At 42.4% G+C, this 18,393-nt stretch overlaps 1 protein-coding gene across 2 annotated transcripts in view; it reads right to left on the reverse strand.

The window, feature by feature from the left end:
• CC2D2A (coiled-coil and C2 domain containing 2A) overlaps positions 1-17,946 on the reverse strand; it is a 258,232-nt gene extending 240,286 nt beyond the window's left edge. For both annotated transcript variants that reach the window (XM_081332397.1, XM_081332396.1), the window contains exons 1-2: positions 17,810-17,946; positions 733-803 (exon numbers count right to left, since the gene is read on the reverse strand). In XM_081332397.1, the coding sequence (XP_081188523.1) occupies positions 733-757 (25 nt within the window). In that variant the 5' untranslated portion in view covers positions 758-803; positions 17,810-17,946. The remainder of the gene's footprint in view (positions 1-732; positions 804-17,809) is intronic.
• Between the last annotated feature and the right edge of the window lie 447 nt (positions 17,947-18,393).

An 18,393-nucleotide genomic window follows, 5' to 3' on the forward strand; every position in this document is an offset into this window, starting at 1 on the left:
AGTGGCTTGGAAGCATCTTCCTCTTTTGCAGTCCAAAATGAGTGGATGTTTGAAATGTTCGAGCCCCTAGGCTCCGAGTGTTTCATAGAAAATACCCAGACAAGCCAAGCACGAATTATGTTCCCTAATCTTTAACTGATATTAGTTAAACTGTGTTTCCTATTTTATTTTGGAATTTTGCATTGTTTTTCTTTTGTAGGAAAGAAGGAGGGCCAATTGTCAGCCAGATCTCCAGTGGCGTTTTTTTTCTGAGGCTTGCTTGCTATTACCTGCCATGGAAACAAGGAGGGGGGGCTTAGGTATTTGGGGTGGGAAGAGTCTGGTATGTGAGTGTGTCTCTGGGAATTGGAAGGAAGGTTTTTATTCATGAGCTATGGCACTGCTGAATGAGTTAGTTTACATTTCTCCAAGGCCAACTGTCCTGAGACTCCAGAGGCAAGAAACACCTAGAGAGGAGCTGTTTCCCATAACATCTTACTGGATGTTGATTGGACTCTTTGTGCCAGACTCTTGGGTGAAGGGATTTGGGATGATTTGCTATGTGTAACTTGCATGCAGTTTTGCTTCAGATCTTGCCTGCTTTCGCTGCTATTAGTTCTTTCTTAGTAAAAGTACCTCTTCTCTAAATCAAAGGAGTCGGGGGATTTCTTTCTTAGGATTTGAACGGAGGCAGTCCTGACACAATTCCTGGATGCCAACCTATGTCCCAGCCCAGCTGACAGATGGACTTACTGCAGGGTGACAAAGTACTGCTCATTCTGAAGAAGGATCAGTATCCCAGAGATTTTTCTGCTTTCTCGACCCTGGAAGACAGAATGACAAGAAGGAGACCATTAAGATTTTTTTTAAGAGTCCCACTAGGAAGCAAAATTTAATGTCTCTAAGAAAGTGTGTGAAATGCAGCTTGTTCCTGCAAACATTCCAAACACTTTCCCAGCCACATCAATAATACAAAGGACATACCTGGTTTTTTCCATACATTATTTTTCCTGATACATTTCACTTGAGGTCTTTGCTTGCTTTATTTATCCCATATATGATTTTCTGCAAGGCATGGTCAAAAAAGTTAAGATGGTGACTGTGACACTACAATTAAAGATCCTTCTCAGTTTTTGGTCTATTGTATATATGACATCACACATAACAACTGCACTGCTGCAGTCACCATCTTGACTTTTATGAGCAAAGCCTGAGGACACACCAGATCCCACTTATACTGGTCATCATCAGTCACTCTCTTGCTGGTTTATAACTGATAATATTTGATTTTGAACTGCATTCAAAATCAAAATTAAAACATCCACAGTCATACTAAAATCTAGAAAAAACCATAAAACCATAAAAAGATAAACATAAAATACATCAAATAATCTTGAGTATCTTATTCCACATCATGAATCCTCTCAAATTATTCAAATTTTCAAGTTTCCAAAAGGCAAAAGCTATGGATTTCTTCCAGCAGATGAATCTAGAACACAAGTGTCAAACTCCCCACATCACGTGACATGTCGCAATGAATTGCGACTTTTTGCATTGCTGGCAATGGGGTGGGCGTGGCTTCAGTATGATGAAACCGGCCCACGAGCTGGCAGTTTGACACCCCTGATCTAGAATATTGGTGTTACAACCAAACCAAGGGTTTCTGCAGCAAAGACTTCAATCCGTGAATACAATCATGTTACATGCTTCTGGGCAAAAACTGTGTAAATTAGGCTTTTATATATTTTAAAATTTATAATAATAATAAGTTGGAAGGGACCTTGGAAGTCATCTAGTCCAACCCCCTGCTCGTTTCTACTTATACCCATGCATAAAATCTTACTAATGTTGCTTCTGACACAAAGAAAGAAAGCATAAATTGAGCAGGAAGCCCGGTTCATTAGCAGCTCCTGGGCTGGATAGGCCAACTGTCAATACAGGAAGCAATCTTGGACCTGCCCAGCCACGTAGGGCTTTATGAGTAAGCTTCATTGCATCTGGACGTTCATGGGAAGCCTAATGAGTTCTATATGCCAACAAGCAAGAGTTAATAGCCAAGTGCTGCATTCTGAACTAATGGAGGCTTCTGGATGGTCTCCAAAGATATCTTCATGGAGAGCGTATTGCCATAGTCTAGGTCACAGGTCTGCAACCCGCGGCTCCGGAGCCGCATGCGGCTCTTTCAGCCATTTCCTGTGGCTCCCAGTCCTCTGCCATGTGCAGTCCAAAAAAAAAAAGTGGGACTAAAAAAGTTCAACCAATCAATTCAAATATGCAGGGTAGGTGCATATCTCGCCTTGGCTCCACTCTTCACTCAAACCCTGTTCTGCACATGTGCGCATGTACGCGCATGCGCACACATTTTTTGCGGCTCCCAGTTTTTCCTTTTGTGAGGGAACCGGTTCCGAGTGGCTCTTTCACTGTTTCAGGTTCCTGACCCCTGGTCTAGGTTCATAGTGAAGATGGCTAGAGGCACTACAATATTGAAAGAGGGGAGGTGGGGCCAGCTGTCAAATGGAATGGCTGTGTTGAGACGCCGCTCCGAATGAGCGTGCTGATCTCACAGCTGTTTCTCTGTTCCCAGTGGGTTTTTAAAAAGCCCCAGATCTCTCAGAGGGAGATTAGAAGCAGAGGCGCCCAGCTGAGCAGCTCAGGATGGCGGTTCGAACTGCAGAAAGCAGGAAAGCCTAGGAGAGAGCCGGGTGAAGGAGACGGCCCATTATGGCGGCCATGAAGAAATGACAGCTGTCAAAAATAGCGGTGAGCCAGCAGGACAGTGATCCATCTAACCTGGCAGAAGAAACACTCAGCAAAATCTTGTAAGTGTTCCGGAAGGTGAAATCTTTCCGGAGAATTTCACAGAAGAGAAGAGAAGAGGAGAGGCCCCAGAGTGAAAGGGGAATTCATCTCCCCTGTCAGATAACCACGAGAAGGAGACAGGGGGAAAAAGAGATCTGACCTTAAAGCAACAGGCTCTCAGGCTCTAAGGACTGGAGATCAAAGGTGCTTTCTCTTTCTGGCTCCTGCAGTAAAGCCAAGAAGGAGTTTAACAAAAAACAAATTAAACTAGAAGAGTGACAGTGTGGACTGAGCTGAGAGAGCAGACATCTTGAAGAAAAACTAACGACCAATTAGCATCAAAGGAGGGAAGAGTGATACTCATAACTTAAGAAGTGAACTATTTGTTTCAAAAAGTTTCTAAAACAAAAGGGATAAATGGTAATTGTTTTGAGAATTTAGACCAATAACAATTAATTGAATATAACCTATGGTATGATTGATATGGAGGAGACAAATTAGGAACAAAAAGTTGAATGTTAAAGGAGGTAGAGAAAATCTATTTCTCCCCTTGTTGTATATAATAATATTCATAACTGTACTGACTGTGAAATCTGGTTTTTATTGTTAAAGAATTGAATAATATTGATTATATCATTGTTACATGTTTCTATATAGAAAAATTAGGACTGTTTGGAATATAGATATTTGAAATTGATTAATAATGATTATTATGTTATGTTTTAGTGTGATAGGTGTAATAGGTTGGATATTGTGATAGCAACAAAATGATACTGGAGAACTCAAAGAGAGGATTGGACCAATGGATGGAAAATTTGAATGTTTTCAACAGCAAATATTGAAAAATCAACAGAAATTATTAGAAATGGGGCACAGAATGAATAAGGAGGAAAGAAGAGTAGATTAAATGAATGAAAAACTTTTGCAAGCAAATAAAGTTAGAAAAAACCATTATACTGCTTGAAACTGAGAAAGCAGACCACTATTTACGTTTCCAAAACGTGAAGGAAGAGAAGGGGGAGGACCTCCCAGAAATGATGACGGACTTGCTAGCAAGGGCCCTAGGGAGAGGGAAAGATGAGATGGCAAATGAGATTGATGAAATATATAGAATTCACACAAATTACACGAGAAGAAATAACTTACCCAAGGAGGTACATATCAGATTTGTGAAGAAGTCAATTAGGGATGAGATTTTGCACAGAACAAGGGACGACCCAATAGAATATAGAGGGTAAGAGATCTGAGAAGGCCCTACCAACATATTACATCAAAATTAATAAGACAAAATATTAATTTTAGGTGGCTGATGCCGGAAGGGATTGTGGTGACCTGGCAAGAAAAGAGATATAGGTTAGATTTGATTGATAAAGCAGAAGAATTAAATTTTTATCACTTTCACAGCAGAAGAAAGGAGGAATTGTGATATACGTTAAAGATAGAATCCCAGCAAGACAAATTTACCAAGATGAGGAAAGTAGAATATTGATTATTGAAATTTCCTTGAATAAAAAAAAGGTCTTCCTGGTAGGAATTTATGCCCCCAATGAAAAACAAAGACAATTTTATAAGAAATTGCATAAGGTTATTGCTGATATGGAATATGAGAACATTTGTATAATTAGCTATTTTAATGCAATTATAGACAGAGAATTAGATTATAAGAGTGAGGAAGTTAGGAAATGAACCAGGAGAATATTACCCGGTACCTTTTTAAAATTGGTGGAGGAATTAAATATTCAAGATAGTTGGAGGGAGAGAAATTTGAATGAAAAGCAATTTACATACTATTCAGGGCGGCATCAATCGTGGTCTAGAATTGATATGGTCTGGACAATGAAACAACTAAATTCAGATATTGATGATATAATAATAGATATTAATACTTGGGCAGATCATAATCCCATTGTAATTAGGTAAATGGAAAGAACAGAAGACAACAAGGAGGTGGACTCTTAAAAAGGCAATCCTAAACCAAACAGAATTTAAACATAATATGGAGGAACAAATGCAGACATTCTTCCAGATAAATAAGAAAGAGTAGACTAGCATTCAAAATTTATGGGATACGGCCAAAGCAGTTATGAGAGGAACTGCAACTTCGTATATGGCCAATGAATATAAAAAGAAAAGGCAATATCAAAAAAGTTTAGAGGATGAACATAAAAAATTAGAATTAGAACTACAAAAACCCCACAATGTAGAGATTAAAAACAACAGTTGGATTTAAATAAGCATAAATTTAATATTATAGAAAAGGGAGAATTGGCACGAAAAATAAAAAGCATTAGACAAATTTTTTTGAGCAGGCAAATAAATCTGGGAGATGGCTGGCCTATAGATTGAAAAAACAAAAAGATAATAGATGGATTAGTAAATTATGTAATCAAGCAGGGGAGATAGTACATCAAAATGATGGGGAAAAATGGGTGACGTATGAATTCTATAAAAATCTTTATAAAGAGGAGGAAATGATCACTGAGGAAAGAATATCACAGTATCTTATGAAAGCAGACCTATCAAAGGTTTCAGAAGAATTTCAAAATATATTAAATAAAGTTATAACAGTTCAGGAAATTATGGAAGCTATTAAAAACCAAAAAAGTAATAAAACACCTGGCCCTGATGGACTACCGTCCGAAATATATAAAAACCTCCAAGAACTATTGGTCCCAACACTATTGGATTTATTTAATGAGGTACTAAACACAGCAAAAATTCCAAACTCATGGAAAGAAGCAACCATCTCACTAATCCCTAAAGAAAACTCTGATTTGACCTGTATTAAAAATTATAGACCCATTTCTTTATTGAATACGGATTACAAGATTTTCACGACTATAATGGCAGAAAGATTAAAAAAATATTTAACGGAATTTATTCATACTGACCAAAACGGCTTCTTGCCTAAAAGACAAATTAGACATAACGTCAGGCTCATACTAGACATATTAGAATACTATGAATTTCATAGCGAAAAACAAGTGGCATTAATTTTTGTCGATGCTCAGAAAGCCTTTGATAATGTCAAATGGAATTTTATGTTGACTCAACTCAAACAGATGGAATTCGGAGAAAAATGTATAAATATGCTTAAAGCAATCTATTCCAAGCAAGAGGCAAAAGTAATCATAAACGGATAATTAACAAATAGCATTCAAATACAAAAAGGCACGAGACAAGGCTGTCCACTATCTCCTTTATTATTTATTCTTTCTTTAGAAGTACTCACAAGAATAATCTGAAAAGATAAGATGATTAAAGGTTTAGAAATCAGAAAAGAGACATTTAAACTACAGGCTTATGCGGATGATTTAGTTTTCATCTGGAACAAGATTATTACAGGTGCTGGAAAATTATGGAGATGTTGCAGGATTAAAAATTAACAAAGAAAAAACTAAAATGCTCGTTAAAAATATGTCCAACTTACAAGAGACTGAGTTAGTAGAAAAAATTGACATCCAGACATCTAAAAGAGTAAAGTATTTGGGGATCCAACTATCAGCAAGATGTACTACACTTAAAAGAGAAAATTATGATAAGTTAATGGACCAAATTATAGTAGACCTAGATAGATGGAAAAACTTGCAGCTCTCTTTTATGGGAAGAATAGCGACAATCAAGATGAATATACTGCCCAAATTACTCTTTTTATTCCAATGTGTACCAATTAAGTTAGGTAAGGATTTTTTTGTAAATTTAAATAGAGTTACATCTAAATTTATCTGGCAAGGTAAAAAACCGAGAATCAAGTTAAAATTATTACAGGATGCAAAGGAAAGAGGAGGGCTCGGCCTCCCAGATTGGGAAAAATATCATCAAGCAGCAATAGCAGTATGGATAAAGGATTGGATACATTTAAGGAATAGAAGACTACTAGCCTTAGAAGGTCATGACATGCAAATTGGGTGGCATGCTATAATGTGGTATGGAAAATATAGGGCTCATCAGTATTTTCAGAATCATCATATTAGATGGGCACTATTAGATGTGTGGATAAAAATTAAAAAATTTAACTATATAGAAATTCCCAATTGGCTATCTATATTAGAGATTTTTATGCACCCCAAATTTATAAATCTAGGAAGTGTAATTACATATAAAGATCTCTTAGATGAAAATGGAGACCTGAAAACAGGAAAAAGATTATCAGAAGATGGTGTAGAGTTGGAATGGTGGGCATACTTACAAATACAGTCACGATACAGAAAAGATAAAAAAGAACCAGGGATAAAATTAGAGCATACACAATTAGATAAAATTCTTCTAGGAATAGAAGATTGATTGATAACAAAGATATACCAATATTTATTAGAACAGGATTTATTAGAAGAACAGGTAAAAGAAACAATGTTAACCCGGAGTAAAAATTTTGGTTATAATATTGACTTAGATAATTGGCAACTACTATGGGATAGAAATAGGAGGTTAACGCTAGCCACCTCCTATAAAGAGAATTTGTACAAGATGTTTTATAGATGGCATCTTCCCCCTACAAGGTTAGCAAAAATAGATAAAAAAAAATCTCACCAATATGATGGAAATGCAGAAGGCTTCCAGGGACATATTATCATATGTGGTGGGAATGTTCAGAAGCGAAATTTTTTTGGCAGTGGATTAAAAATTGGTTGGAAGAAATATTACGACAAAAAATTGATTTAAAACCAGAAATCTTTTTATTAAGGATTATTAACGATACCCCTTCATGGATTACTGCCTTGTCGTGGCGAAGGGGCTTGCGTAATTCAATGAAGCTATGAGCTATGCCGTGCAGGGCCACCCAAGACGGAAAGGTCATAGCAGAGAGTTCTGACAAAACGTGATTCACTGGAGAAGGAAATGGCAAACTACTCCAGTATCTTTGCCATGAAAACCCTATGGACAGTACCAAAAGGCAAAACGATATGACGCTGGAAGATGAGCCCCTCAGGTCGGAAGGCGTCCAATATGCTACTGGGGAAGAGCAGAGGGCTAGTACTAGTAGTGCCAGAAAGAATGAAGCGACTGGGCCAAAGCCGAAAGGACGCTCAGCTGTGGATATGTCTGGTGGTGAAAGGAAAGTCCGATGCTGTAAAGATTTTTTCTCCATAGGAACCTGGAATGTAAGATCCATGAATCAAGGAAAGCTGGATGTGGTCAAACAAGAGATGACAAGACTAAACATTGACATCTTAGGTATCAGCGAACTAAAATGGACAGGAATGGGTGAATTTAATTCAGATGACCATCAGGTATACTACTGCGGGCAAGAATCCCTCAGAAGAAATGGAGTAGCCTTCATAGTCAATAAAAAAAAGGAAAAGCAATACTGGGATACAATCCTCAAAATGACAGAATGATCTCAGTTCGAATCCAAGGCAAACCATTCAATATCACAGTAGTCCAAGTCTATGCCCCAACCACCGGTGCTGAAGAGGATGAAATTGACCGGTTCTATGAAGCCCTACAGCACCTTATAGAACTAACACCCAAAAATGATGTCCTTATCATCATGGGGGATTGGAATGCTAAAGTAAGAAGCCAAAAGATAACCGGAATAACAGGCAAGTTTGGCCTTGGAGTACAAAATGAAGCAGGGCACAGGCTGATAGAATTTTGTCAAGAGAATACGATGGTCATAGCAAACACTCTTTTCCAACAACCCAAGAGACGGCTTTACACATGGACATCACCAGACGGTCAACACAGAAATCAGATTGACTATATGCTCTGCAGCCAAAGATGGAGAAGCTCTATACAGTCAGTAAAAACAAGACCAGGAGCTGACTGTGGCTCAGACCATGAGCTTCATGTTGCAAAGCTTAGGCTTAAATTAAAGAAAGTAGGGAAAAGCGCTAGGCCAGTCAGGTATGAATTAAATCATATCCCTGTTGAATATACAGTAGAGGTGACAAATAGATTTAAGGAATTAGATCTGATAGACAGAGTGCCTGAAGAACTATGGACAGAGGTTCGCAACATTGTACAACAGGTAGCAACTAAAACCATCCCAAAGAAAAAGAAATGCAAGAAAGCAAAATGGCTGTCTGAGGAAGCTTTGCAAATAGCTGAGGAAAGGAGGGAAGCGAAAGGCAAGGGAGAAAAAGAAAGATATGCCCAATTAAATGCAGAATTCCAAAGAATAGCTAGAAGAGATAAGAATGCCTTCTTAAATGAACAATGCAAAGAAATAGAAGAAAACAATAGAATAGGGAGGACCAGAGATCTTTTCAAGAAAATTGGAGAGATGAAAGGAACGTTTCATGCAAAAATGGGCATGATAAAGGACCAAAATGGCAGGGACCTAACAGAGGCAGAAGAGATTAAGAAGAGGTGGCAAAATTACACAGAAGAACTATACAATAATGAGCTTAACGTCCCTGATAATCACAATGAGGTGGTCACTGACCTCGAGCCAGACATCCTAGAATGTGAAGTGAAGTGGGCCTTAGAAAAGCTGAGCAACAACAAAGCTAGTGGAGTTGACAGTATTCCAGCTGAGCTATTCAAAATCTTAAAAGACAATGCAGTAAAAGTGCTACACTCAATTTGCCAGCAAATTTGGAAAACTCAACAGTGGCCACAGGATTGGAAAAGATCAGTTTACATTCCAATTCCAAAGAAAGGCAGTGCCAAAGAATGTTCAAACTATCGCACCATTGCACTCATTTCTCATGCTAGTAAAGTTATGCTTAAAATTCTACAAGCTAGACTCCAGCAGTATGTGGATCAAGAACTACCAGAAGTACAGGCAGGATTTCGAAGAGGCAGAGGAACTAGAGATCAAATTGCTAACATACGCTGGATCATGGAGAAAGCTAGAGAGTTCCAGAAAAACATCTACTTCTGCTTCATTGACTATGCTAAAGCCTTTGTGTGGATCATAACAAACTCTGGCAAGTCCTTAAAGAGATGGGCATACCAGACCATCTTATTTGTCTCTTGAGAAATCTATATGCGGGCCAAGAAGCAACAGTGAGAACTGGACACGGAACCACTGATTGGTTCAAAATTGGGAAAGGAGTCCAGCAAGGCTGTATACTGTCCCCTTGCCTATTTAACTTATATGCAGAGCACATCATGAGAAAGGCAGGGCTAGATGAATCAAAAGTTGGAATTAAGATTGCTGGAAGAAACATCAACAACCTAAGATATGCAGATGATACCACTCTAATGGCAGAAAGTGAAGAAGAACTAAAGAGCCTCTTGTTGCGGGTGAAGAAGGAGAGTGCAAAAGTTGGGTTGAAACTAAACATTAAGAAAACCAAGATCATGGCATCTGGCCCTCTCAATTCCTGGCAAATCGATGGGGAAGAAATGGAGGTAGTGACAGATTTTATTTTCCTGGGCTCCAAGATCACTGGAGATGGGGACTGTAGCCAAGAAATTAAAAGACGCTTGCTCCTTGGGAGGAAAGCCATGGCAAATCTAGACAGCACACTAAAAAGCAGAGACATCACCCTGTCAACAAAAGTGCGTATAGTCAAGGCTATGGTCTTCCCAGTTGCAATGTATGGCAGTGAAAGCTGGACCGTAAGAAAGGCTGAGTGCCAAAGAATTGAAGCCTTTGAACTATGGTGCTGGAGAAGACTCCTGCGAGTTCCTTGGACTGCAAGGCGATCAAACAGGTCAGTCCTAGAGGAGATCAACCCTGACTGCTCTTTAGAAGGCCAGATCCTGAAGCTAAAACTCAAATACTTTGGCCACCTAATGAGAAGGAAGGACTCACTGGAGAAGAGTCTAATGCTGGGAAAGATTGAGGGCAATAGAAGAAGGGGACGACAGAGAATGAGGTGGCTGGATGGAGTCACTGAAGCAGTAGGCGTGAGCCTAGATGGACTCCAGAAGATGGTAGAGGACAGGAAGGCCTGGAGGAACATTGTCCATAGGGTCGCGATGGGTTGGACACGACTTCGCAACTAACAACAACAACAATTAACGATAATCTCAGTAAAGCATCTCTCTACTTATTAGTACATATCTTAACCGCAGCAAGACTGGCATATGCCCAAAAATGGAAAAGAAAGGAAACACCCACTGAAGAAGAAATAATAGATAAAATTTTATCCTGCGCTGAAATGGACAGGTTAACCCTAGAGATCAAAAATAAGAACGAAATGGAGTATTATGAAATTTGGCAAAATTTGTACAATTGGTTAGAGTTAAGGAGGATCGCTGAGATGAACATTGTTTGATTGGTTGATAATGTAAGGATTTTTTATTAGCATCTATATAATGGACATAACTGAAAGATACGTAAGTATAACGCTGAGGACTGAATGACAGTTTACTAAAAAAAACCGACAGATCTTATATGTAGTTTTTTATACTCTGTCCTGTTATAGATTGTATTTTAGGTTTTTGTTATTTCTTTCTGTAACATAAGATAACACTAATAGTAGTGTTGTAGCTAGGGAAGTTGAATCATGTCCACTTTTGTTTTTAAATGTATATTTAATAAAATTTTCAAAAAAAAATATTGTAAGAGGCACTTGTCTTCACTTGGGTCATAACTGTCACACAACCAAAATTAGGCAAAGGTATGGGTCGCCATCTGCTCACAAAGGAATAAAGGTGGATCTTAGACTCCAGATATTTACATGTTCTCATGAGCAGCAGCAGAAGTTCCTGCACTACAAAGAATCTGAAGAGTAAACAATGTATTTCCTTGTGTCATTAGAACTGTATCTTTAATCAAACTATCCAAGGGAAATTGTGGGGGAAAAACCCAGAACTTTAGCTAAAGAAAAGTGTATTCTTGAAGGAGTACCATTTCCAATACATATCAGAATAAGACAGCTCTGTAAGTGTACATATGGAATCCTATTTTATGCACTGACTGTGTCAACAAACAGTAAGATGAAAAAGGAAGAGGCACACCTGTATAAGGTGCCCTCTCCTCTTTGCTTCTAAAAAACATCTGATGACTGTTATATGTAGGCCTTTTTATCTGTCTAGAGAAATTACTGTGGTAATTATTACAGCTGTTTATGTTCCACCTGATGCCAATGTCAGCACGGCACTTTCCAAGCTGTATGACATCATCACCAGGCAGCAGCAAACTCACCCAGAGGGCGCTCTTGTTGTGGCTGGGGAATTCAATCAAGCTTGTCTGAAGACAGTTCTCCCCAGGTTTGTACAGTATGTGCAAGTTTCCACCAGAGGGAAGAACACTTTAGACCATGTATATTCCAATCTGAAACAGGCATACAGAGCTTTCCCTCTCCCCCACCTGGGTACATCCGACCATCTTTCACTCCTGTTGTGCCCAAAGTATGTCCCTCTCAGGAAAAGAACTCAGGCAGTCACAAAAAGGGTCAAAACCTGGCCAGGGGGTGCTCTCAGCCAGTTGCAGGACTGCTTTGAAATCACTGACTGGAGTGTATTCGAAGAACAAGATCTGAATGCATATACAGATGCCGTACTCTCTTATATTAGAATGTGCACTGATACTGTAACAACAGAAAAGTGCATTAGAGTGTACGGGAACTGTAAACCCTGGATGACTGCAGAGATAAGAACACTCCTGAGAGCCCGGGATTCTGCCTTTAAGGCAGGGGACAGGGACACATACAGAGAGGCCAGGGCAAATCTCAGAAGAGGCATTAGGATGGCGAAACAACAATATAAACACAAGGTGGAGAACCACTTAGCAGACAACGATCCGAGGCAAGTATGGCAGGGACTGCAGCACTTAACCAACTACAAGGGCAGTACGAGGAGCATGGCTAACACCGATGCCTTGTTGACGGAGGAGCTGAATATCTTCTTCGCTCGCTACGAGGTGAAAAGACCAGACCCCGTAGCCTCTGCTGGCCGGCCTTCTGATTCTCAGCCACTCACCCTGTGTGAACACCAAGTGAGAGCTGTATTGAAGGCTGTGAATCCCAGGAAAGCCGCAGGCCCAGATGGGGTGCTGGGGATAGTGGTTAGGAATTGTGCCGACCAATTAGCAGGGGTCCTAACAAGGATTTTTAACATCTCCTTGCAAACGGCATGTGTACCATCATGCTTGAAAGCAGCTACCATTCTCCCAGTCCCCAAGAAAACTGCAGTTGAGTGCCTAAACAACTACAGACCTATTGCATTAACGTCTGTAGTCATGAAATGCTTCGAAAGATTGGTTCTCCAACATCTCAGGACAATGCCTCCCACTGGATTTTGATAAACATCAATTTGCCTATAGGGGGAATAGGTCGACAGACGATGCCATAGCTACTGCTTTACACTTCGTAGCAAGTCATCTCGAGAAACCTGGAAGTTATGTCAGGATGCTTTTTGTTGATTATAGCTCAGCTTTCAACACCATTTTGCCAAGCATTCTCATCGAGAAGCTGACTGACTTGAAATTCTCCCCCGCCATCTGCGATTGGATTCAAGACTTTCTTAGGGACCGGTTACAAATAGTGAGGGTCAGGTCTGCTTTGTCCACCCCCCTGAAGCTTTGCACCGGCTCGCCACAGGGCTGCATGCTTAGCCCCTACCTGTACTCTTTATACACATATGACTGTGTATCATCTGACCCATCCACTGAGATAATTAAGTTCGCAGATGATACGACTGTGGTGGGTCTTATTACAGGTGGGGATGAGACAGCATATAGGGCGAAGGTACAAAAACTATCCATATGGTGTAGTAACAACAACTTGCACCTGAACATCGGCAAGACGAAAGAGATGGTGCTAGACTTCCGGAGAAAAAAGGAGGAACCTGCCCCACTTTACATTGGGGAGGACTGTGTGGAGAGAGTTTCCTCCTTTAAATTTCTGGGAGTCTACCTCTGCGAAGATCTGACCTGAAAAGTTAATACAACCCAGGTGGCTAGAAAGACCCAACAGAGGCTTCACTTTCTCAGGGTCTTGTGGAAGAACAGGGTAGAACAACGGCTAATGACCCTCTTTTACCTGTCTACTATAGAGAGCGTCCTCTCATATGGTATTGTGGTTTGGTATGCTGGTATGACAGCCGCGGATAGGAAAGTATTACAGAGGGTGGTGAGTACAGCACAAGACATTGTGGGCTGTCCCCTGACACCAATGGATGACATCGCCAGGGCTCGTTGCCTTGGAAGAGTGAGGAAAATTCTCAGGGATGACTCACACCCTGGACGGTATCTCTTTACTCTCCTACCATCGGGAAGGAGATATAGGACTATAGCCAGCCGCACCAACAGGCTGAAAAACAGCTTTTATCCGTGGGCTGATAGGCTTTTGAACGGGAAATATTACTCAATTAACCACCTCCACTGCACTGTTCCCCCACTGGGGTTCCAAGCCGACTCGAAGAGCTACATCTTTAGGCCCTTACAAAAAGATAGGAGGGTTGGGACAACCTCATGTGAGGGAGCGGAGATGTTCCAGAAGGCAGGAGCAACAGCAGAGAAAGTCCTCCTCCTGGACCCTGTGAACCAGAATAATCAGGCTTACAGGACCTGCACATGCCTTCTCTGTCGGCACAAGTGGTACAGGCCAATCCCAGTGGGGCGAGACATTTAAACTTAGTTTCTAGTAGAAACTAAAGTCATTGTGATTTGTAATTCATAATGCAATCCTTCTGAATTAATTTATAGGAGGTGTTTCGGGATATTCAGGGTTGAGACTGCAGCATATGTCCCCTTAAAGCAGCTGTGTCTGTTAGCAGGAGTGGAAGTTCTCCACAACAGCTATGCAACCCTGGAAAGAACAGCTACTTTAATGAGTTGCACTAACATGTCACATACACATTCCAATGTCTGCATGGTGATGGGATAAGAGAGAAAACACCAATTGTAGGGTTGAACACCTAAAATCCACCTTGTCCCACCCCAGCTGCCAGTGGATGAAGAGCTACAGATGATGGCATGGGGACGTGTCTTCTGTCAACAGTTAATTGACAACTATTGCACTGCAGCAAGAAGGATAGGGATTTGCCCTATTTTGCTGCATTGAGTAATATTTCCAGTTTAAAGTTCAGGTTGTTTTAGTACATATTGTATTTAATACAATACTTTTCTGTATGCTGTATTTATAGTGCATTTTAATATGCAGTTTCAAAATACTGTAATATATTCACCATAAACTGGGCCACTGCTGATAGTGGGGTTTAAAATGAATCAGTTATGAATTCTGACTTGAAGTTTAGCATCTCAAGGGCTCAAACAAAGGACTTAACCAGGTCAGAGCAAATCCTGGGATTTGCATTCCCACTTAGTTTAGTTAGCTTTTACCTCATTGCATTATGGGAAGTCACACACCCCACCCAGAGAAAGAAATATTTTGGGGAATATTAAAAAGGATAGAATATTATATTTCCCCAAAGGAATAATAAAAAATCTTAGGCAAAGGCAGTCCCAGGTCTCCCTCCCCCAAGCAGGCCAGCTTTTAGAAATGCAGATTTGATAATCCTTTCAGAAAGACTGTAGCCAGGAAGCTTGGAGCTGATGGGATTAGAAAGACAAATATCCCTAGAACCAACAACACCTCACCCAAAAAATCCAACACAGGACACAGGCATCAGCCACAGCCCCAAGGAAGCAAGATATGACCTTCAGGACATAATAGGTTTAACCCACCATCATCAGAATATCAAAATGGACACACTCAAAAGCTCAGGTCAAAGTTCATGCCACAGGAACAGGAAACAACTCCAAACACAAAAGCCCAAGAAGTTATAAAAAAACCCCACTCCCAGCTACATGTGGTCAGCTTTCCCACAGCCATATAAAAAAAAACCCACTCCCAGCTACATGTGGTCGGCTTTCCCAGAGCCATATTTCTGTCTGGCTCTGCTCTTCAATAAACTACAATCTTCTTTATAAAGCAGGGCTTTTCAACCGGTCGTACGCATACCACTGGTGGTACTTTGGCACCTGGCAGGTGGTACATGACCGTCCTAGATAAGTGGTATCGGGGGGGGGGGGAAGAGGAATTAGCTTAGCGGTAGCAATGCCGCACAAGCCAAGGGAGAGACAGCTGGAGCTGCAGGGCTGTCAGGGTTGGCAGAAGCCCCAGGATCAGCGGAAGGCTCCAGCTGATCGGTGCTTTCGGAAGCTGGACATGCGCTGAAGAGAAAAGAATGAGGAAGGGGGGAGAGAGGAGAGGATATAAAAGGAAATTTTGGTGGGAAAGGGCCAGCAAGAGGCTGCCCCACCCGCCCCCTGGGTTCGTAAAGAGGCGAGCACCCAGCATCTCTGCTGACCGTCCCTGCTGAGAAAGGAAAAAGGCAAGAGAAGCGCTTCCCTTTCCCCCAGGATGCCAGCACTCGCATGTTCACTGCCTTCTCCGTGCACCTCCAGGGGGCGGGACAGAGACGGAGTGGGAGGGCCCTCGCTGGCTCCAGGGCTGCCCCTTGGGTCTAAGGCTGAGCGCATTCCAGCTTTGATGGCCCCCGCCAGTAGATCAGCACCACGCCCACTCACTGACTGGACCTTGCAGCCACCATGTTTCCCTTTCACCAGGACTGCCCCTGCCTCCGTGGAATAGCAACGGCTGGCAGCGCTGGCAACCTCTCCATCTCCCATCATCTCTTCCTGAGTGCGAAGGAAGGAAGGAAGGAAGGAAGGAAGGAAGGAAGGAAGGAAGGAAGGAAGGAGCTGGGAAAGGGACTGCCTTCTGAACGCTTCGCAGGTTCATTTTTTTTGGCTACCCAAGACTCTGAGCAGGAGGTTTCTCATTTTGACCCCTCCCCCAGTCATTGCCTCTGTGCCAGAAGGGGCTCTGCGTGGCTGTCAGCTTGCCTCTCCCAGACCCGTGCACGTTTGTTTATGTGTATTTGTTCACCACTGCCTGCCTGTTGCCACCTCTGCCTGAAACCTCTGGCAGTTTAAAAAAAAGGGAGGGAGGGAGGGAGGAAGGCTATAATGAGAAGGAGGGAGGGTCTGGGAGAAGTCCTGCCATAGCAATTGGCCGCGACCAGCCCTGCTGCCCTTTTGCCATCTCCTTGTCCCCTCCTCCTGACTCTCCTGGTGGCCTACCATCCTATTGCTGAGGATGCTTTGGTTACAAAGTCGGGTCTCCTCACATGGAGAGGGAGTGGGCATCCCTCTGACCCACACACTTTGCCCTCCCGCACACATCATGAGCAACCTGGCCAAGGAGAGCGAGCACAGTAGCAGTAGCCTCAAGGAGGTAAGCGCAGCCGGGCACCTCATTGGGGAAGGCTGCACTGAGCTGGGCACTTGCCCTTCACTGCCCAAGGCTCTGGGCAGCCTGCACCACAGGGGGGTCCTCCGTGTGGCCTGAGAGCAAAGGAACTGCCAACGAAGAAATTAAAACCGGTACTTTTTTCCTTTTTTTACAGTTTGTAACATTTTATTACATTATGGAATAAAATACAAAAATACAAAAGCAAACAGTAGGACATAATGGAGAGGAAAAAAGGGAAAAAAAGTGAGGCGGAGAAGGGGAAAAGAAAAGGCATTGATCTTTTACTTCCTGTTGCAGTAGAATGAAACATTAACATGAAACCTCAACTTTTTACTTTCCCATAATACTGTATAAACTAGCCATTTCTATAACAACAAATGACTCTAACCAGTAAAACCCAAAATCCTGCCCCTTTTTTTCAGTCAAGTTTTTGACACCTTGCTAAACACTGGTGGTACATGAATATTGTCATGTCCTAAAAAAGTGGTACAATCTGTGAAAAGGTTGAAAAGCCCTGTTCTAAAGCAGTCTCCATTTTGTTTATTCCTGACTTGGACTAGAGCCTGATGAAGATTTTTCTGTCAACAGGGTTTTACAGATCAGGGCGCTATACACACTCTTTGCTCACTCTGCTGTTCATTTTACAAGGCGAACCCAGAACCGTGGGCATCTTGGCTGAAGGCAGCGCTATGTTCGTTATTCAGCTTTGGAAAACCTGTCATCTTAGCCAAACCAGATGTTAACTCGGATTAATCCGAATTTGTTTTGAGCTGACCCGGCCTGCCCATGAGCGGATCCATCCAGATTCCTTCCCAAGCTGGTGGCGGCAAACGGAGGGCGCGCAGGCCGTAGGACTGCAGCCGGCAGGGGTGCCCTTCGGCCCCGCAAACCGGTTCGCGCCTGGCAGACGCCTTATGCTAACCACCCACCTTCTGCTGCCGCGACGGAGCGCGAAGGCCGGCTGGTCTAGAAGACGCACCGGACTAACAGGAAGAGTCAGCAGCGGCCCTGTTCTGCTCCCTCGCCGCTGCGTCCGTCTCCGGGATACAGCTTGGGAGGCAGAGGCGTCCAGCCTGGGCGGGGTCAGACGGATTCCGCCTTGCTGCGGCTGCGCGCAAAGGCGAGAGGCAGTGCTGCTTGGAAAAAGGGCTCGGCCGCAGGAGGAGGAGAGGGTAGCCCCGAGTTGTTGCGGTGGGAGGGCCCCGGAGGCCGCAACCTTGTATGGTCTCGACACTTCCAAGTTGAAGGAGGTCTCCATGCTGTCCGCCCGCGGGTGTGGAGCGCCCAGTTCGGCCCGACCCCTAGAGACGCCTCCCGTCTGGAAAGAGCCCGAGCATATTGCAAATAGCGGAGGAGGGGGAACACTGGGAAGCGCTCCTGCAAGCGCATTTTGGGCAGAGTGGGTGAGGACAGCGCTACGCAGAGGTCCGCCTCCCTCGACGGTCCTTGCTCTTCACTCCTGGGATTTTTTCTCTGGCTTCTCCAGCCAAGCGCCTAGGAGATTGAAGCTTGC

Source organism: Vipera berus (genome assembly GCF_964194415.1).
Source record: "Vipera berus genome assembly, chromosome: 7".
In the NCBI taxonomy this organism is placed as follows: Eukaryota; Metazoa; Chordata; class Lepidosauria; order Squamata; family Viperidae; genus Vipera; species Vipera berus.